Here is a 22,075-nt window from a genome sequence, read left to right on the forward strand (position 1 = left end):
CAAATAGAGAAAAAAAACTTCTATTTCTATTTTATACATATGTATATATTTTGTATGAGCAGTCATAAGTGTGTGTTTAGATCATCCTTGAGCTGAAAAGCGTCTCCAGGCTTCGTCAGTGTTTTTAAATGCCGCATTGTACGACCCCTGGTACAGCCTCGCACATTACTCACACTATCCCTTTAAAAAGAGAACCAGTCTCCAGAGTTGCAGTGCGCATGCGCCGCCAGTGTTTAGTTTTCTCCAACCTGAGGAGCTGTCTCTGGTGTCGCCGCGCGAGGGGAGTCCACCGCCGCTGCCTCTTCTGGTCATGTTTTCATAACAACAGCGGATGTTTTCTTTCTTTATTTATTTCACTGGAACACAAGGAGACGCCCTCGCGCACTTTGACCAGCCAAAGTTGATCTTTGAAGCCGCTTACACCGCTGTGAGAAGACCAACAACACTTCAAAGTGCTTGCTCAATGCCCCCCTCTAGTCGGCAGGAATAGCCTTCCAGTTCCCACATCTCCCCACATCCATGTTGACTGCGGCAGCCTTCACTGTGGCTCCAGCAGCAGCAGCAGCAGCAGCAGAGCTACAACCAGCGCAGCGCCTTTGTTCTTCGGCGGAGAAGAGTCGCCAGCTCCGCTGTAGCGGTTTGTGTCCGGACCACAAATCCCTGCTCCAGCCTGAGGGTTTGTTTACGCGTTAAAATGGCTGCTCAGACGGCGTTTGGAAAGGAATGGTTCTGAATCAGCGCAGCAACGTCACATAGCCTCGCGGATGCCGAGCAGCGGAGACGCTAAGCTTACACAGGCAGAATAAACAGATAACGTGCTAGCTGCTGTATGTCACTGTCTTCAAAGCAGCGCCCGGAATAGCTTTAATAGATGGTTCGCTGCTTTTTCGCTACGTTATTCCAGCAAGAGGTTGGGTGAAGGGAATTCCTCCCACTCCAAATCTATGCATGCGGTTAACCAAGCAGTTTCCAAAGACATTGCATTTTACTAGCCGTTTCTTCAAAGCGTTGTGAGCAGGGTTAGTCGAGCTCTAATGTGACTATGCATAACACTCAGCGAATATGCAGGACTTCTTTTTTATGAGTGGAACAGCCTGAATAGACGAGGCTTCTTCCCAGAGCAGACCTAAAAGGCCCCGGTGTCTCCCCTCGGCTTGGTCGAGACCTGGGGACAAACATGGATCCTGCAGGGAATTGTAAGACTCAACTCTTTCTCTTCGGACCTAAAGTGGCCACCCACGGAAATCTGCGTGGGATCAGTCGATACCTGGTGGTGTATGTTTTGTTTTACTTTGTGTTCTTCACGCACGCCTCCCCGGCCAAACCGTGTGATAAAAACTGCCTCTCTGGAAAATGCATAAACGGATCCTGCATCTGTGACCGAGGATGGGTCGGCGACCAGTGTCAGCACTGCCAAGGGAGGTTCAAGTAAGTGTACATCATGCATCAATTCTGGAGCTGCACTGTTCCATCTGTGGTCTGGAGCACAACACTGTTAAAACATCAGAAATAGAGTCATCCTGGATCACACCTGATCCACATTACATGCCCCTTATCCACCAAACAGCACCGTCTGTGGCTCCCAATAGGTTGCCATTAAAATCAATAGAAGTTTTTAAGTTCATTTTTAAGAAGTTCATGTATATGTAGATGTATACTGTTTCCATCGTCTGCTGTTTCCTGGCGTGAACAGTAGGTGGCGCAAAGTGGGTCACCAGAAGGGTAGGAAGGAGCAATTTGATGACGTAAATGATTATTGATCGTTTGTAGCATTTGCTTCTGGCACTAAGTCAAGGAATATTGTGGTTTCCCCATCAGTTCACAATCACAGTTCCACCCTCATTCCATGTTCCCAATGTTTACCAGAGGCATATAATAATAATAATAATAATAATAATAATAATAATAATAATAATAAAGTGATGTTTAAGTTAACTTCACTTACCAACATTCCAACCTCAAGCATAACCTTTAAGTGATATTTAATATTATACAGTTTGTTTTCTAAGAGTTTCTATTTAGATGCCCCTAAAACAAGCTGATGGAAACCCGCCTAGTGCTTGGGATGGGACAATGTGCAATATTATCCCATATTGTGGTCAAAAATCTGCGATGATGGAAATTATTATTGACTATTCAGCACTTAGACGAGGAACATTGTTGTTTCTCCACCAGTCCTCAAATCCTTCCTGTCGCACACTGTTTCTGATGTTTTTCCAGTGCAGTGAAATGCAGAAGGATGATCTCTTACCGTCATCTTCAATTTGATGAATTTTATGCAATATTTCACTGGTTTTTTTTCATGCCCAAATCAAAATTCACATAAAAACAGGCTCATGGAAACCCACTTAGTGGTTGGGATGGGACAATATGCAATATTATTGCACACTGCACGAAAAGCACTCAGAATAACTTTCCATAAGTGGGATAGTCATGATTTGGGAAATATGGGATAATATTATAATTAATGATCAAACAAGAACAAGAAAAATGCAAATCACAGTTTCTCCGTATTTTGTATAAGAATTAATTTATTTAAGTATTCATTGCATTTGTATTCTCTGATAAGGAAGTCCAAAATTCTGATCTCAGATCGACAAAGCAAGGTGGGGTTTGATATCTTCTTAAAATTGATGAAACATCTTCATCCATCAGAGGTTTTGCGGATTGAATGTCCCTGAGCTGATTTGTATGTTTCTCCCTTTGCTTGCGGCATATTTTAGTCAGTTGTTTGAAAGTGATCCATATTCACTGGAGATAAACCGTACAGAGGGGTTCAAAAGTTTGAGCACATTTTTCAGACGTTGGGCCTCGGCTGCTTGCAAATATTAACCAGACCTGATGCTTATTTTCAAAGCCTGTATGATGATCCCAAATTAAGTTTTGACTTTTAAATGATATCCATTATGTGTTTTGGCAAAAGACTGCAGACAGCTGATTTTGTATATGCTGTAAAACATATGTGGTGAGAGTTAATGCAGCACTACAGGTGGGAGGACCAAGCGAGAAAACAATGGCAGGCAATCACAGAATAAATGTTCAAACTTCAGTAAAGTATAAATTAAATTGCCATCCGATTGATTGGGACTTGTGACAGCCGCCTCCCATGGCTTTTCAGTGCACCTTAGGAACACTTGTGGTGCAGAGATGTTGTGATCACAGTTATTACCCTTTGCGCCTGATGCATCTGAGGTTTTGTAAAGACCGTCATCACGCCATGTTGTCAGGAAATAAATAACCTCCCTCCACCTACACACAAACAACTGCAATGTGACACTTTAAACTCCTGGTGTCGAGTAAGACACGCATGCACCCGAGTTAATACACGATCAGCGACACACTGCTGCACATCGCTATGCAACGTTGACGAGATGTTGGCTTCACCCCGTAACGAGTGTGAGTCCATGTCCTGAGAGATGTGTCCAAAAGGTCAAGTCTGTGGCTCATCTGAAAATGTATAAAAACTGGAACGTCATGATGTTAATGTGAACGGCATGAAGCACAGAGCCTTGATAGTCTTACACAGGATAGTATTTCCACAGAGCAGCATGAAAAATTCATCATTCCTGGCTGTATGATGTGTGCACAGTCCAAAGTCATTGCCTGCTGTTTTTATTATATATATATGCTTTTACCAACTTTAATCAGCAAACCACAGATCCAACTGAAGTCATTTCAACTTGAAAGTGCGTGAGAATAATCAATCCGATACACCTCAGCCGTATCAAATATACTTCATGCTGTTATAATGGGAGCAGTCAACAAAAAAGACAACAGTGCTTAGAGAGATGTTTTATGGTGCCCATCGAGAAAGAAACTGAACATCATTACATGCATGCCGTCATCATTGATTACCATCCATCATAACTCCATTATCCTTTCAAAATTGCTGTGTGGAAAGTAATTTTCGCGGTATATCATGTCCATCGTGTAAAAGAGACATAAAAGAGAATAGAGTTTAGTTTGTGTTACTCAGACCACCCATTTCATTCCACTATGTGTTTACGAAGTTTCCAAAGTACCCCGCTGCTATTATCCGCTGACAGATACTCACTGAGTAGATTCATGGATTATTTGTCTCATCTCTTGACATCCTAAATGAGTTTTATGCAAGTACAAGCTGTTGTAAAGTAGAAAATGCACCGCTGTGACGAGATAAATGTTTAGAGGCAATCTGTCTCCTCATTATGTGCAATTGATTCTTAGTATGATCGAACAGCGCCGTGGGTGGTGTGTGTGTGTGCGGGGCTCTGATTTTTTTGGGATACACACGGATACACACACACAGACACGCATACACACTGTTGTGGTCTTTGGAAATAGTTTCCAGTATCAGAGTGGGGGATTGGGAAGAAATGAGGCCTTTTCAGGAGATGGTTGAATCTTTAAGGTTGGCAGGCACTGACCTTTGGTTTAATGCCAACTTGTTGTTATTTTAAGTTCTTGCAATCGAGTGCAGTGCATGGCACCGTAATTGGACACAAGAGTCCAAAATCTCTGGATATTTTGTACCAGAACTAGAAATGCACTCATTTAAAAGAAAATGATGATGGTGCAGAGTACAATCAACTGACGCCACCGTCACAGGGGATGTGTGTGTGTGTGTGTGTGTCTACTTCATCTCACGCACCTCTGTTGTTGTGCTGCAGAGCGTCTGCTATGTTTCACAAAGGAGTTGCCTTTGAAAAACATCATTAAAAAGGTCACTCGATTGTTTTCGTTCTCGATTGAAACCGCCATATTTCTCGATTAATCAAGTACTTGTTTGGTCTACAAATGTTGATCAGTGTTTCCCAAACGTTGAAATGACAACGTTCCCAAATGTCCAAAATGGATCCGTTATAATGATTTATTTGTGGTATGGAGCAAGGAACCAGAACATAGAAGCTGAAATTTCTGGTTTTAATCATTAAAAACTCTCGGACTGGTCAAAAATTGTTTTTGCTGTGAAACATGTGCAGCTCATGTTAAAAAAACAACAACAACAACAAAAGGCCTGCTCAGGCTGAGACCTTGAGCAGTGATCTGGGTTTGGGTCCATCTTGCGGTCTATTGCTGCATATCTGGCCCCCTTTCCACTCCCATGCTCAGCTGTTTTATCTATTAAACGCCCAAAAATGTCTTTACAAAATGGCACTTTATCATATCAGTTATTGTCAGAGTTGATAGATTTTTAAACATGTGGAAAGCAGGGATGTTTTGATCTCAAACATTGGCAGATTCATCTACATTGCTGCTCCAGATGTGTTGAATCGTCATAGTCTGACGTCCTGCTGAGACACAATGTGTCCCACCTGTTGACAGTGTGTGCTGGGATAGGGACGGAAAGCCCCTCAAACTCTGCGCTAGTTTCAAATGTTAGTTGGAGAGATTTTGCTAATGGTTTTCAAACACAGTAATATAAAGCCATGTGTGATATGCAGGCTCTACAGAGAGGATTCTCCTTGTCACTAGAAAGAAATGCAAAAATTAAGCTTTGTCATTCATGGTCAAAGATATTTTCTACTTGTGTGGTGTTGATGTGGAACACTTCTGCTTGTCCTTGCATAGAGAGCAAGGTGACGGTGCTATAAGCAGTGACGAACCAGTTGGCATAACACTCAAAGAAAATGAAATCCCCCACCCCCATTATCAGCCACAAGCTGCTTTCAGACTTACACTGAATTATGTTAAGGATTATGTCTCTGAAATTGAAAACCATGAAGTACATCTATATTTATTTATTTTTTTCTATTTCACAATTGATCTTATTTGTAAAGGCTCTGGAATATGCCACGTGTAAATGTGTGTTTTGTGTTACTGTGCTTGAATGTCCTAAATCTACTGTTGATTTTGTTTCTGTTTTCAGGTTGATGGAGCCCTCAGGATACCTCACTGATGGTCCAATTAACTACAAGTACAAAACAAAGTGCACCTGGCTCATTGAGGGCTAGTAAGTTCTTCTTCTAAATGACGACGTTCTCCGAAAGCTGAGCCTGTGCGGCTAGATTTAATTAAACAATGTAAACAGACTGATGTAATTAAATTAAATTAAGCCCATCATCTGAAAGAATTACAGTTTTGTTACTCATTCAACGTAAAGTAAAGCTTTAATCTGTGTGATGAGCTGCATTCGAGTGCTTAGATAAAGCAACAACCTCTGGACCTGTGGGTGCTTTTAATTGTCATGGCAACAGTGGTCACTGTGAGGACAGAGCTGTTTGGAAACTTTGTTATTGGGTTACAAATGGAGAGAGCACCCTTGATTTGTGTAAATTCAGGATCAACGCAATAGCATTATATGTTTTTTGTTTTTTTAACATATTGAGCAGTATAATTCTCCTTTACTGTGGTCAATGCAATGTTAAAAACGTCTAAGTATTATTGTTTGAGTTACTAATGAGTCTTTTCTGAGTTGAAATTTAGTTAAATGCTCTCTCTTTCTCACCAAATTCCATTGAGAGAATCTCTGTTTTTAGTGGATGTGTTCCATGGTGTTGAATAGCTGGTTTTGTCAATGGATTTTGGTGAGCCTTTTTGTTAAATGGCTCAAATCTTGTTTTTCCGTGTGTCCCTGCTGGCAGTTATGCTGTAAGTGTGAGTGAGAGCTCGCACGGCACTGTTAGTGCTGATTATGTGTCAATTCCTCATATAACCACACTTCAAATATCTTTTTAACTCTAAATACTATATAATTTTTTAGGGGTTTTGACTGAGGACACAAATCATGCTTTCCATTCAAATCTGTCCTGCTTCCATCTATGAAACCTAAAACATTCTGTCTTGCTGTGTTTTTGCCCCCTCTCTTTAGTCCAAACGCAGTTCTCCGGTTAAGATTCAACCACTTTGCCACAGAATGTAGTTGGGACCATATGTACATCTATGACGGAGACTCGATCTATGCTCCTTTGGTTGCTGTTTTCAGGTGAGGTGAAATGTGTTTCTGAAACATTTATAAATGGTTTCAGTTCAGGGCGAGTTGTGAAAAAGTAATGCCATGTTCTGCTTTATTTCTCCCCGTAGTGGTCTTATCGTGCCAGAGGTACGAGGAAATGAGACCGTTCCTGAGGTCGAGACGACTTCAGGCTACGCACTACTACACTTTTTCAGTGATGCTGCCTATAACCTGACAGGATTTGAAATATTTTACTCGTAAGTATTCACCCTCCCCAACTGATTTAAAACAGGCGTGGGGTAAAGTAGAGGTGAAGCCCTCACCTTTTGAATGTATCTCATTTATTCTCATCTAGAATTTCCCATGTCTTTCTGTGTCTCCCTACTCTTAATGAGAGGTGACATGTTTCTGCATGCAACATTAATGCTACAGAGAGACTGTCACAAGAGAACCTCTGCAGAAATTAAAAAACTACTGCACCAGTGACTCAATAATTCTTCATCTTTTGCCAGCCCTTTGTGTCTCCCTCACTTTTGCCAAGATCTCAACGCTACTCATTAATCTCCCTCAGTCCCCAAGTCTGTGTGTGGCCTATAAATATTACGTATCAGTTTTGAGTATTTTGTTTTTGTCCTTTCTGTCCAGGATCAACTCTTGTCCCAACAACTGCTCTGGCCATGGGAAATGCACACCTGGGAACTCAGTCGCCAGCAGAGTGTACTGTGAATGTGACAAGTATTGGAAAGGCGAGGCCTGTGACATCCCGTACTGCAGGAACAACTGCGGTAGCCCCGACCACGGCTACTGTGACCTGACTGGAGAGAAGCTGTGTGTCTGCAATGACAGCTGGCAAGGTAAGAGATGACCCTCGCCAAACACATATCGTTTCCAATGTTTCATGTAGAAATACGGACTGCATTGTTGTTGAAAGTTGGTGATGAAACCAATCAGTGGGTTGGCATGTAGCCATTAAAGCTGCAGTATGTACGTCGTTGATTTTATTCTGCCTCTGTTTGATCTCATGGACAGAAATGATGTAACGTTATTCGTATGCTGCGTCCTTCCTCTAAAAATGGTCACTGTCAAGCAATACTATCAGACCAGACTGTGGGAGCATAAGTGTGTGTGTACAGCAGCAGTGCAGGAACAAGTAAACATTTAACTACTGGGTTTTTAAAGCAGCACAATTTACTCATGCAATATTTTTGGGGGTGATTCTTTGTTTTTGTCTCTCATACTTCAACCTGTCTGCAGGCATCTAACTTTATTAATAGCAGAATGTTACTGTTGCCCTCTATCTTTTTTGGCATAAAACAAACCACTTCATGTGTGCTGGTGTGGATCTTGCAGGCTCACACGACATCTAAGCGCCACCTTACTGAGAAATATGGAGCTGATATGGTTAATCACATTGTGTGCAGTCATTATCTATATTTAACTGTTTTAGCAATAAATTGTTCCATTATGGCCTTTATCATCACATGCGACATGATAAGATGTGATCTAACTATTAAAATCCATCTGCAAGTCGTGTTGCATCTAAGTCCATCTTTAAATCTGATGATCAAAATTGAAATAATCTATTAAATAAATTGTTTTGCATCCAGTGTGGTTTTAGCAACCGTTTTAAAAAGAAATAGTCAATGTTTTGTCTTAAACTCACTCATTATGATGTTAAAACAGGTTTTGCATTGAAGTAATGATAGGAAAACAACAATATCTGGATTTATGATAGTCTTCTATAAACCTTACTCTCACAATGTCTTTCTCATTTCCATCAGAATGCACTTTTTGCAGAAATGGCATGAAAATGTAATGTTTATCTGGTAGGTAGTGTATCTTATGACACAACACCGTTATCAAATAAATGATAGACATGTTGTGACTGTAACGTCTCTATGACGGTGACTAAACGGCACCTTAACAGCAATTGTTAGGGAAATTCAAGTTTTCTGTTGTCTCTTTTAAGTAGTAAGTACTTTTAAGGACCAAAACAAAGTCAACTATCGCTTGATGGATTCCATCTTGTGTTTTTTAGATACGTGACTAGCAGCTTGTTTTACAGAGGAGTTTCAGTTCACCATCTTTTAATGTTTCCAGCTCTGAGTGATGAATCATTCGTGACACACTTTTGTAAACAGGGCCTGGAAAAAGGTCATCGCTCCTCCCTCGTGTACTGTGGTGATTATTTTGTAAGACGTCATGAGGAACATGTCAGTTGGACGTGTGTGAACAGCTGTGTTGTGCTGTGTCGTAGTGCAGGATGGTAACACGTGGATTATGCCCTTGTGACACTACATCATTAATGGTCTCCAGCTGGAAGTAACCAAATGTTCTGGCCTGATTAAACCTGACAGAATCATTACAGCGACACGCTCTTTTTCTGCACGGCATTCTTTCTCACAGTTTATCATATTCACACCTCCCAGTCATGCTTGTTTAAAGGAGTGGTCAAACCTTTGTTTTAGTCCAAGAGTAGCCTGCTTCCTCTTTAAAGTTTCAATGACGAGGTTTGAAAATATGCATTAGATTCCGCCCTTAAAGTCCCAGTTAAAAATAGAAAACCTTATCAAAAACCTAATCAGAAAACCTTAAAAAATGTTGAGCGGTGTTCGTCAAACCTGGAAATTATGTTCTCAAATGTCTTGTTTTGTCCACAAACAAAAATTAATCGGAAATCTTGTTTTCATCATGAAAAAAATCGATTAATTGTTTCAGCTCTAATCTGATCACAAAAAACATTTTTAGAGGTGGTCTGGGACATATGTGATCATGAATTTAGACACATCAAAGATAATATTTAACATTTCTGCATTAAAATATCTAAAAATGAAAAGACACATTTTATTGACTGGTGTCACCCTAAACACTTCCCATAAATAACTGCATTTTTGGTGGCCTTTTAATGATGTCATGATGCCCTTTTATCGTATCTACTTTAGACTCGGGGGTGTGAATGGGAAAGTTTGGTACTACTAGTTAACCACAGTTTTATTTATGTCACCAATGGTTCATGACTATTCACGGTTGATCGCAGCACGGTCTGCCTCTGAATGTCTAACTATAAAGCCAATACGCACAGGGAAACCAAGAAGACCACAAGAAGACAGGTCCCATCGCCTCATGCTGCTTCACAATTCACGAAATTCATCAAACATTCAGTGAAGCTGAATACTTGGGCACAGATTTCCTGTTTTCTAATGGATAAAATTGTTTTTCAATAGTTATGCTGCATGCATAGCATAGTGATTCATCCAGCCTCTTCAGACTCTCTGTCTCCTATGCAAATATACACAGACATAATGACTGAGGCACATTTGTTTTGTCACCGTGGTAAAAGCATAATGGCTTGATTAGAATACAGTGTAGCAAATGTGAGATATGATCATAGTTTCGTCCCAGGAGAAGCATTTAAATTCCATGTTAAATAAACACAATAATGCCACTTTCTTGTGAACAGATCTGTGAGGACACATGTTATTAACCGGGCCAAATAGATTCATCATATACTGCTATGAGTAAAAAGTAAAATCATTTGGAAAATAGTTGTATAAAAAAATACAAGGCAGTGCTGTTTGGTGAAGGGGTGATGCAGTTAAATGCAAACAAAGTATAGAGAAGTAAAAGAAGAAGTAAAATAGGCCAAGGAAGGCGCTCTTGTTGTGGAAAAAATATAAGCCTTTGTAATAATGACTAATGCTTGGCAAAGATAAAAATTCACATATGTCGCAGCACAGTGACCTCCGTCAGGGTGACTAACCGGTGGTAAAGGAAGAACAAGGCTAACAATATAAGCCTGGGAGATTACAGGAAGTGTCACCATGAGTTCATTATCACAATAGAAAAAGCAGATGACTCAGATTAGAGGAAGTAGCCACAATTAGCAAGCAAAAGGCAAAAACAATTGGAAGAAAAAAACAACCCACAACACAGAGACAGTTGGTTTATTTTGGAATTTTTATCACCATATTGACATTATGTGTGGGTTTTTTTCCCATTTCTTTTTCACTCTTTCTATTGTCATGATGAGACAACATCGATTATTTACCCTTGGCTGTATTGTCTGTCTCTGTCTGTCCTGTAGGTCCAGACTGCTCTCTAACTGTTCCGTCTACCGAGTCCTTCTGGGTCCTACCAAGCGTCAAGCCCTTTGGCACATCACTTGCCAGAGCGTCCCATAAGGCCGTGGTGCAGGAAAAGGTCATGTGGGTGGTGGGTGGATACACCTTCAACTACAGCTCCTTCCAGATGATTCTCAAGTAAGAGAGAGCGGTGCATGTCTGCAAGGTCTCAACTGTTTATTATATCGTCTCTGTTTGTCACGATGTTTTGTTTTTTGTTTGCAATACATTAGTTGTTCTTTTTTTACAACAAAACAGAAAGCACATGGAGATGAGACCAACATTTAGGTAGCTCAGTAAAGTGTAAGCATCCTTACAAAGGATTATACATCTGAAATTTGGAGCCCAAAGAAAGAGCAGAAGTCGCAGTGCACAGAATCCCTGGAAAAGTATTTGAGTGTTGAGTTTTATCCACAGGTTATTAAAAAACACCAATTTAGCTCCTCGTATCAGACGAGTACGAACAGACGAGAGATGACCTGAGATGATCTCTCCATCTCTGCAGCACTCTGTCGTTATTGACAAAAGTTTTATTGCGTTTATTGCCTGACTCTCTTTTAGACTTATTTTGGCATCTTTGCAGCATACGAAGTTGTTGTTGTTGTTGTTGAAACAGTGCCCTCACCCTTGGTAAAATTGCCTTGGGAATAATACACAACTCCTTGTATGGACATACTGGAGTGTGTGTTTATAGGTCATATCTTCAGGCTTTACAAAATCCCATTTTTTCGTCATCTTATGTGTTGTTGAGTCTAAGTTCTGGTTAATTTTATATTGTGTATTTTTTTAATTGTGCAAAAGTCACAAAATGTACTGTTTTTATTTTATTTTAGTTCATAAAAACGAGTCAAGCAAATTTGCACTTTGACATATTTCCAAATTTCACAAATTCAATCCGATTTAAAAATGTAATGCTGTTTTCTAAGGGTTAAACATGGTCATATAAATATATACAGACACACAAAATCAAACACAGTTAGTGCAACATTTGGGCTTTAAAGATACAATTTAAGGCAGGTGGGAAAGTCTGTCTGAAATAATGTATCCCCCAATTACTCAAGTTTTGAAAAGATGAAAGTTGTCAGTCTTGTCGTCTGTTTAGCTTCCAAACAGTAACATGTGTGGAATAAGAAGCCTGAGTTAAACACGCTGTTATTCAATCTTCCAATCGAGTTTGTTTAATCTAATACGCATCTGATGCGTTATAATCAACATGTGAGCATTTGAATACATTGCTTAACTCAATTACATCTCCGTGACTCAAAATGCAGTTTGTGTTAAACTGATTATAACATTGTCCATTTTCTTTAGAGTATCTTTAGAGACTGTAATAAATCACTCTGAATTCCCCCCCCTCCAGGGATCGTCACATAATTTATAGCATTTATTCAGCACTTTTTAACAAAAGCCATAACGACACTGCACAGGGATGCGCATTATTTCACACATAATTTTCATGCGTTTTGTCAAGATAAAGTCGTTGTTTGAACAGGTGACCTGATTCCTTTATCATCAGCTATGCAAATTCTTTCAGGTAAGAGTTAACAATAATATTTTAGTGTGTGTGTGCGCGCCTTTGGAGTGTTTTGAAATTCATTTATTTATTGTTCCATATAAGTTAGTTAGTTTTTATTAATCCCCTTTTGACCCATCCTAGAATTAGGAGCAGTGGGCTGGAGTGTGGCAGCGCCAGCCCTTTTTGGCCGGGTGGGGATTTGAACCGGCGACCTTCTGGTTACAAGTCAAGTTCCCTTTCCACTTGGCCACAGGCTGCCCCATATAGATTTTGTTATTGTCGTTAGAACATAATAATAATAACTCTTCATGTTACTTATGTACTGTACGTGTACTGTATTGACTTCTCTTTCACTATTACTACAACATGCATTTGTTTTCAATTCCTAAATTTGGTCTCAGAAATGATTGTCAGAATAGGAAGTGGTGAAAAGGTTCTCAGCATATCTCTTGCACAAATTCCTGTAGAGAAGAATGCGACCCATTGTTAGGACAGACTGTTTTTTCTTTATCAGCTGTACTTGAGAATGCAAACACTACACTGATCATTTAGAATTCTGTACACCTGGTTGGTTCTGCAGCTAAAATGCAGCGCTGACTGTCCTCATTCATGTCATGGCTCGGAGCTTATTGACATTTCCCCCTCTTCTGTTGCTTGGACAAGCTTTTTCCATCTGCTCCGTGTTTGCTCATCACCAGGTGCAACACTCTTGTGGAAAATTAATACAGATCTCCTTCAAATTGAAACAGAAATGTGACCCTCGGCTCCATAGGCATCTTGTGTTCATCACGCCGTCCTGTAAAATGAAACATTGATTTATCCACAAATTACCCGGCAAAACACAGAGTTAAACAGGAGCACTGTTTGTGTCTTGACGACCTAATTTGTATACTTCATTTAAAATAAGGTTTAAACAAACTTGATGAGTTTTCTGTTCTTTATGCATGAATGAAAGTGTGTAATGATGTGTTGTTTTCCTCTGTAGCTACAACCTGGAGAGTGGCATCTGGAACACAGTTCCCATCAATAGTGGCCCAGTGCCAAGATATGGCCACTCACTCGCTGCCTACCAGGTAAACACACTTAACCACAAGAAAATACCTCAAGCTCTTAAGGCACCGAAAGGATTCAGATAATAGCAAGTGTTCGTAGGAAGGAAAGGATCATTTGATCAGGTGAAAATGGAGGAGAAGAAAGTTTATGTGTCTGAGACCGCTCAGACAGAAGGAAAATACAGCTGCTTTCAAAGGGACACAATTTATGATCATAATATATCTCAGTCTCAGAGCTGAGGGACAAATTTGTAAGGAGATAAAATAAAATTACTTTAGACATATTTCATTGAAAACAATTCATCTGTATAAGGCTGTTTATTCTCAGAAATGCACTGAAATGTGGACATTCTCCTGAGAAAACAGTTGTTCTGAGGAACAAGGGACTAGATTTAGACCAGTCATTCCCAGAAACTTGTTCTGTTTACTTTTATTTATATTAAATCTTACAGTAATGTGTTTCAGAAATGGCAGTAAAAACAGAAGTGTTATTCACAAATGTGCTCATGTCACAATTTACATTATTATGTGGTTTTTTTGTCACCTTTTTAAAATGAGTAGGGGTGGAAATTGTGAGATGTACAGAGAAAGAGGAATGAATCTTGAATTTGACAGGTAGCTGAGACAGCAATGCTAATGCTTGTAATTTGAGTGTCAACCACAATTTAAAAAAGGAACTGTCATAACCATCCTTCTTCTACCACTTTATCCTCCTGTGCCACTGTCAGCTGACAAAGGGCGATGGACAGTTCACCAGTCCACCGCAGGACCACATACATAGACAAACAACCACCCACTCTATAATGTGTGTTTTCATATACTGTATTGCATCACCAGCCTCTCTGCATGCTCGGCTACACCCTGAAAACCACTGAACCCACTCTCCCCTTTGTCTCAGGATGACATCTACATGTTTGGTGGGAAACTGGAAGCCGGCTGGGGGAACGTGACGGACGAGCTGTGGGTGTTTAACGTGCCCAGTCGAGTGTGGCAGAGGAGAAACCCCGTGGTTGGCCCACCGGCTCAGGCCCAGATTTACGCCGTGGAGGGTCACTCCGCTCACTGCGTCCTGCTGGAGGGCGGCGAGGCCATCATGCTGGTCATATTTGGCTACTCCCCCATCTACAGCTACATCAGCAACATTCAGGAGTACAACCTGAGTGAGTCGCAGCTTTTACAGCTTTGACACTTCGTTTGTCACTTAGTCAACTCGATTCATGTGAAATTAGCTTTCACATTATAATGGCCTGTGTTAGTCAAAAAGCACAGGTCTGTCATAACAGTAAACCTAGTTACTGGATCCAGTGTTGTGACATGTTTCAATGTTATGTAACGAGTGAACCAATGATCAAAAACAGAATTTGTTAAGTGCACCTAATGATATATAATTATTCCATAATTATTTCAACTCCTTACAAACCCACGTGCAATAAAATGAACATGTTGCATAGTAATATGAAAATTAAATATTTATTTATTTTAATAACATATTCATTAAAAGCTCCCTTCATATGTATTTTCTCATCAGGGTCCAACACGTGGTTGGTACCTGAGACCAAAGGTGCGATTGCACAAGGAGGTTACGGCCACAGCAGCACATACGACAGCGCCAGCGGCAGTGTCTACGTCCACGGAGGCTACAAGGCTCTGCCTGCCAACAAATACGGCCTCGTCGATGACCTCTACCGCTATGATGTCAACACTAGGACATGGTGAATCAACACATATACACGCTCTTTGTCAATCATGCATTCTAGCCCGTGCACATGACACTCCGTCACGCATTATTCTTGTGAGTGTGTCCTTGACGCTCCCCGTCATGCATATGTTCCAGGTTTATCCTGAGAGAGAGCGGCTTTCCGCGGTACCTGCACTCGGCTGCTCTCCTCAGCGGCACCCTGCTCATCTTTGGCGGCAACACGCACAACGACACTTCGCTCAGCAACGGCGCCAAGTGCTTCTCCGCTGACTTCCTCAGCTACGACATCGGTATGACTTGTAATATTCTCGACATCAAGCATCCAGTCGGAGTAATGATCCACTCATTTTTATTTATTTTTTGTTATCATCAGATTTGGAAAATGTTCTAATTATCCAACTAATATATTTAAAAACTACTGCCCGAGAAACTTCTCCGAACTGCTTCAGTTAGTTTGTAATGATTAATAAATGTGCTTCACCACCTTATTTAAGGGCCCTAATTGATTAGAATCTTTTTTTCCCCCCACTTTCAACATCAACTCCTCGTACTTATCCACTTCTTACCAGAACCAGTGATTATAATTATAAAAGCAAGCACTTGTTGGGGAAAATAACTAAAGTGAACATGCAAGCGCCAAGGCAAATCGAATACTCTTTTACACACGGTTTTCTGTTGTGTTGTTGTCCTCAGCCTGTGATGAGTGGAGGCGTCTGCCTAAACCAGACCTGCACAGAGATGTCAACCGCTTTGGTCACTCTGCTGTCGTTAGCAATGGGTAAGTCTTTCAAAACGCACACAGTAAATTAAATTAAAGTAATTTTAAAAGCTTCGGTCTTAAGATGCTATTTTTCTTTTCTTGAAATTAAAAAAATAAAGTTGTTTTTTTATTTATTAGATATTTGGGTAGTGCATGTGTTGTTGAACATCAATAATAAATGGGAGTTGTTAACAATTTATACAGTATCCATAGCTCCAAGCTGCTAATAAAACTCTAACATTAGAGGTACATGAAAATGCTGTTCTGTATCAATCAAAAGCATCTTGAACAAGTTTTTAACTCGTATTTGTATTTTAGTTTTTGCTGCAGTTATGTTTACTTTAATATTAATCTACATTAACTAGTGAAGGCAATGTCTGTTTTGAAAATATATCTGTGAGGATAACCCAAAAAGAGCCTGCATTGTTATTGTTGTTTACCCTCTTCTCATTTGTATCCTTCATTAGGTCCATGTATGTCTTTGGGGGCTTCTCCGGTGTGCTGCTCAATGATGTGCTTGTGTACCGGCCCCCCAGCTGCCAAGCCTTCTTAGCAGAGGAAGGGTGTGTCAAAGCTGGGCCAGGGGTCCGCTGCATCTGGACCAAAAGCCGCTGTATCTCCTGGGAACCCAGCATGGCTAATGGCAGCCTCATCACTGCCCCATTCTGCCCTCCTAAACCTGGTGAGAAAAACACCTGAACCTTTAGCACACGCATTACAAGTGTGAACAATCTGCTTTTCCTCATCTCTGTCTTAGAAAGAATTAAAATGTCATCTCACTACATAAATGTTAAAATTAGCGGTGAGTTTATCATGAAGATTGAAGGGATACTTTGTGTACTGACGCCAGTTCAGCACTGACTGCGTTGAGAGTTCCCCCCTGGTGCCCAACAACTGGTTTTAGCCACTTAGTAAAATGCTCATCTTTATAAAATCTTAATTAATTCATGAAGTATAAATATTAAAAAAAATGTTTGGCAGCTGCTCTGTCTGAAAACTGAAGTTTATGTTACTTTGTCATTCACTTTCTCATTCTGATCAAATATACACCAAGGCACACACGATTTGTGGGTCCATTGCTTGATGTGTGTAATTTTTGTGACTGATGTTTGAAATCCTTCATTCAGATTTCCTTTCTTTTAGCTAGAGCTGTCATAAAAGTCACACGTATTTGGTCCCATTCTTTCTCTTTTCAGTCACGGTGGATGAGCGGTGCTACCGGTTCTCCGACTGTGCCAGCTGTACAGCCAACACCAACGGGTGCCAGTGGTGTGACGACAAAAAGTGCATCTCTGCTATCAGCAACTGTACATCTGTGAGTCAGCCAACAGGGGGCACCAAAGCACTTCTGGTCTTGTGTCGAGCTCGCTGAAAACACTCACTCAGAGACACACAGACACACTCATTTACACGTATCCTCTGGATACTGTGAGCTGGGGATTTTGGAATAATAGATTATTGTTATAGTGAATAAAGAGGATTTTGTTTTCACAATGACATCGATTCGACTAATGAGACGACTTCCGGAGCCGTGTTAAACTTAAAGCTCATCGACCTGTCTCTGCTGTGTTCCCCCTCTGCTGTTGTAGAATGTGAAAAACTTCACGGAGTGTCCAGTGCGGAACGAGCAGGTGTGCAGTAAGCTCGCCAACTGCAAGAGCTGCTCACTGAATCCCAACTGTCAGTGGGACCAGAACCAGTCTGAGTGCCACGCTTTGCCCGGTAAGAAAGAAGCTGTTTTTGAATCCCAACAAACAAACATGCATACATTTTATTATAAAAGACTTAAGATTCAATGATAATATTAATTGAATGTCTTTTCATTCTTTAAGAATTAGTTCTTATTGTATTTGAAATGTACAGAACTTTTCTGTTGTCCTTTACCTTTACAGTACAATGAAGGTGGCTACTACTGTGACGACACAGTTTTCCACATAAATTCTGATAAATTGTGTTGGCTGACACAGAAATCTTTTACTGTGTTGTTGGGTTATTGATTGATTGATACTTCTTATTTTTTAAAAATCGAGAACCGTGTCTTTTAAATACTGCAAATAGATTATACTGTAGGTTCAAGAAGAGATATAATATATATATAACGCTGCATTCCAAAATTGTGAGGAAAAAAAAGCACAGTTTAGATAACAGACTAAATAAATAAACTACCTTTGGCCACCTTTAGCCTCATTACATAAGGATATGTTATGGCATTGGAAGATAGAAACCTTGTGTGTGTGTTTGTGCTTCCTGAAATGTAGTTGCTGCCTGAACACAAAATGCATACACTACATCTAAATGAGCATCCAGTCATATTTATATGGGAAGTAGTAAGTAACAGACAATTTAGCCTCCAAAATGGCTCCATCGTTCATCGTTGTAAGGCAAATGAGGCCACATTACTTGCCGCACACATACACTGTAACCCTCTAAATGTTTTGTCCCCTGTGGTTTGGGAGAAAGCAGACTTTATACAATCTGTGCTTTCTGCTTTCATGCCTGTGCTCACTACTTGCTGGCTTTTTTTTTTTTTTTCCTGTTGAGAAGTATTTAGAAAATGCTCTGGTATAATGGCCTATATTTTTTTTGGCCCACCTGTTCCAAGTTCTGCCAAAGTATTTTCAACCTGCAACGGCCGTAGGAGAGTAGACTTATGGTTTCTGTGCTTTTATATCGACCGCACAATAAATCTATCTTCCAGCCCAGCAGTGCAGTGAGGGCTGGAGCCAGGTGGGGGAGGCCTGCCTGAGGATCAACTCCAGCCGTGAGAGTTATGACAATGCACAACACTATTGCAAGAACCTCAACGGAAACATAGCCTCTCTCACCAACTCCAAACAAGTGGACTTTGTGCTCGAGGAGCTGAAGAAGCTCCAGCAACTAGACAAGGTAACGCAAATAATTGAAATAAAATGACATCTACCGGAACTTTGTGGTTGAGTGTGTTCTCAATTGCTTTTGTCTTTCAGTAACTCTGAACCCGGATCATTTTAGTCCATGCACACTGAGTGATTTTGTCTGATTGTGGCTCTGCTTTTAGCTCATGCCATTTTTGCCTTTCAAGTGTTTATCATAATTTTTTTCCCCACTGTCTGTGTCTCAAACTGAGTTCTCTTTTTTGACTCTGACGCAATCACAAGTGCAATAACGACGGACTTGTTTCTGCGATATTACGGATGAGTTTGTCACTGATAATGACACCTTCTTTCGCTTTGTTTTTGTGCATAGTAACATTTTGTCAGTCACATTTTCTTCTGGCTCCTTCGTGTACTGTAATAAACCAGGGCCAAATGACTCACTGTCTGAAAGAGCAATCATAAGCTCAGACAGTATATAACATGCTCACTGCTGTGTCTCTTTTTTACTCAAAGAAAAAAATCAGACACAGTGTAGCTTTAATTTTCCTTTCCTAATTTGAGGTTTCTAATCAATCATGATGTGATGAAAGTTAAGAATGATTGAGTTTCTGTTATTGACCATCTTTTAGGATTTTTGTGATTCACTTCAACCTTGAAGCCATCTACTCGGTCCAAAAGAATAATTGAGAACAGTTTCTAAAATCTAATCCACAAAATGTGATTTGTTCATGGAAAAATGGACTCTAACATCATAATTCAAGCTTCTCCATCCTGAATGGAAACAATGAAATGCACATTTTGACAAGCATTCATCTCAGCGGAGCTTCATTTTCTCCTGTAGGAAAAGAAAATGGTTAAATCCTGTGATGATTTTACTTTGGTCACGCTGCTGTATTCATTAAGATTTCATTAGTTGTCTGTCTGCTGGGCTGAAAACCAGTGTGTTTGTTCCATACAGAACCTTGACGTGCTGCCATTTCCCATAATGTTTTTTATTCTGTTTAAAGCTGGACCCTGAAGGCAAATTAGTAATCACATCTGTGAAATTTATTTCAGTAGACTTTTAATGGTATCTTTGGTCCCTAGTTGCAAACACAGTATCAGTTCCCGTCTAATACTACATTATAAAAATGTATCCTAGCCTTGCGTGTGTTGAGCCTTTTGCCATGTTTCCACAGCGGCTGTCTCCGTGGGTGGGCCTGAGGAAAATTAACGTGTCATACTGGGGTTGGGAGGACATGACCCCCTTCACTAACAGCAGCCTGCGCTGGTTGCCCGGTGAGCCCAGTGACTCTGGTTTCTGTGCCTACCTGGAGGAGCCTCAGGTGTCAGGCCTGAGAGCCAATCCATGCACCGCCACTGCCCATGGCCTCATCTGTGAAAAAGCTACCGGTGAGATGCAAATCATGTTCAGTATAGTAAGATTTTTATTTTTTTTTTTACTTCAAGACCGTACATTAATGACATTCAATGTCAAACATGTCCTGACAACGGACAGTGTTTCATGTCCATTAAGGCTAAAATAATATGAGATGAAAAATATCTAATTATTAATTTGCAGTTGGGACATTTTTTTTTTTTTTTTAAATTAATGTTCCTCAAATGTGAAATTTTACTAAATTCTCATGCTCAAGTCAGATTTGTGTCACTTCAGTATATACATGTATGTATATATATATGTATATGTGTGTGTGTATATGTGTGTATATATATATATATATATATATATTCATTTATATGTACAGTTACATAATTGACCTACACTGTCTCACCCACAAATGTGCTATACCTTCAATTTCTGTAGAGCCCCAAGAGGGCAAAAATAAAGGTACATGATATCTTTCAAATATCCTGCTTCAGGACTGAGTGGCCTCTGAAATATGACGTCTAATCTTGTTGTAGATGACCCTTGCAGAAAGTACACGTGTGCAAGCATGTGGTTTCTAAGGGCAGTCATGTTCAGGTGACAAGACACTTGCATTTCTGAATGTGAACAATCAAACCTGATCTGTAATGAACCAATCAAATCAGATTTTTACAGATTTTAGCCCATTTTGATTTTAAAGGGCTTCAGCTAACAAACACAACAAAAAACAATGGATTAAATGTTTTTTTTTCCTAAATGTGATTAAAACCACATTTTGGAGGTCGTCTGAAATGCCATTTAATACAGATTTCTACACATGCATCTTGCACAAGCATTTTGTCTTTTTATTCCATCCTGCTCTCTCTGCATGTTTAGGAAACCCCAATCAGAGTTCCCGTCCTTCCTGCAAAAAGCCGTGCTCGCTGCACACCACCTGCGCTAACTGCACCAGCCCAACCATGGAGTGTATGTGGTGCGGCAGCGCCCAGCGCTGCGTCGACTCCACGGCCTATGTCATCTCTTTTCCCTATGGCCAGTGTCTGGAATGGCAGACTGGAGATTGTATTGGTGAGTGTCTTTGACTGAACTTAATCAAGATTAGGCTTCACTGAAGTCTATAGTCTGGCATTAAGGTGGCCGGCACTAAGCTGCTCTGAGCAGTCAATATTCATCATGAAGAGAAAGAAGCTTTAGGGTGGAAAACGGCTTAAGGTGGAAGCTGTTTGTGTCAGAGGGAAAATGGCATTAGTTTCTCATGATTGCCTTTGGATGCAGTTTTTTTTGCTTTGTAATGGCAAATTACTCTCACATATAGTCACCCCAACTGTTAGATTTCCCTGTTGACCTAGCTGCAGATGGACTATTTACCATTAGCTGGATTTAAGTAGTTTAAAAACAGTCGTGCTTTAAAGAGCGGTTTCAGGGTTGTGCTACAAATGTTCTGTGACTCGGCGGAAGGCATTATGGGTACTCGCTCAGCACACCCCGTCAGCTCCATGTCAGTGTTTCATAGGATGCACTCTGTTTATATTTGTAGGTTTCATTGCATGAATAGATTCGTCATAACATTAGGTTTGTAACAATCAAATCATGTGGGATCACAGCAAAAATAGTTTATTGTTGAATCCCATCCTGGGGTTGTTAACTACAATCATTTGGCATCATAGCTCTCAGTCCAGAGCCCTTATCATTAGACAAGCATGGACAGATGCACTCGCTTCAAACATGCCAGATGACCAGAGGCAATCTTCACGTCTAAAATGCTCTGCCGTTATTGATAGGTTTTATTGAGTTTATTATCCAACTGCTGGAATGGAGACCTTTGGGTACAT

At 40.3% G+C, this 22,075-nt stretch overlaps 1 protein-coding gene across 1 annotated transcript in view; it reads left to right on the forward strand.

Moving 5' to 3' along the window:
• Positions 1 to 226: 226 nt before the first annotated feature.
• Positions 227 to 22,075, forward strand: part of atrnl1b (attractin-like 1b) — a 70,365-nt gene continuing 48,516 nt past the window's right edge. Inside the window, exons 1-17 of the mRNA XM_044013440.1 lie at positions 227 to 1,428; positions 5,849 to 5,932; positions 6,791 to 6,904; positions 7,003 to 7,131; positions 7,520 to 7,728; positions 10,959 to 11,133; positions 13,497 to 13,584; positions 14,462 to 14,723; positions 15,092 to 15,275; positions 15,398 to 15,552; positions 15,956 to 16,040; positions 16,490 to 16,704; positions 17,219 to 17,337; positions 17,612 to 17,744; positions 18,721 to 18,908; positions 20,056 to 20,269; positions 21,120 to 21,311. Coding sequence (XP_043869375.1) covers positions 1,178 to 1,428; positions 5,849 to 5,932; positions 6,791 to 6,904; positions 7,003 to 7,131; positions 7,520 to 7,728; positions 10,959 to 11,133; positions 13,497 to 13,584; positions 14,462 to 14,723; positions 15,092 to 15,275; positions 15,398 to 15,552; positions 15,956 to 16,040; positions 16,490 to 16,704; positions 17,219 to 17,337; positions 17,612 to 17,744; positions 18,721 to 18,908; positions 20,056 to 20,269; positions 21,120 to 21,311 — 2,797 coding nt within the window. The 5' untranslated portion in view covers positions 227 to 1,177. The remainder of the gene's footprint in view (positions 1,429 to 5,848; positions 5,933 to 6,790; positions 6,905 to 7,002; positions 7,132 to 7,519; positions 7,729 to 10,958; positions 11,134 to 13,496; positions 13,585 to 14,461; positions 14,724 to 15,091; positions 15,276 to 15,397; positions 15,553 to 15,955; positions 16,041 to 16,489; positions 16,705 to 17,218; positions 17,338 to 17,611; positions 17,745 to 18,720; positions 18,909 to 20,055; positions 20,270 to 21,119; positions 21,312 to 22,075) is intronic.

Source organism: Solea senegalensis, linkage group LG18 (assembly GCF_019176455.1).
Source record: "Solea senegalensis isolate Sse05_10M linkage group LG18, IFAPA_SoseM_1, whole genome shotgun sequence".
In the NCBI taxonomy this organism is placed as follows: Eukaryota; Metazoa; Chordata; class Actinopteri; order Pleuronectiformes; family Soleidae; genus Solea; species Solea senegalensis.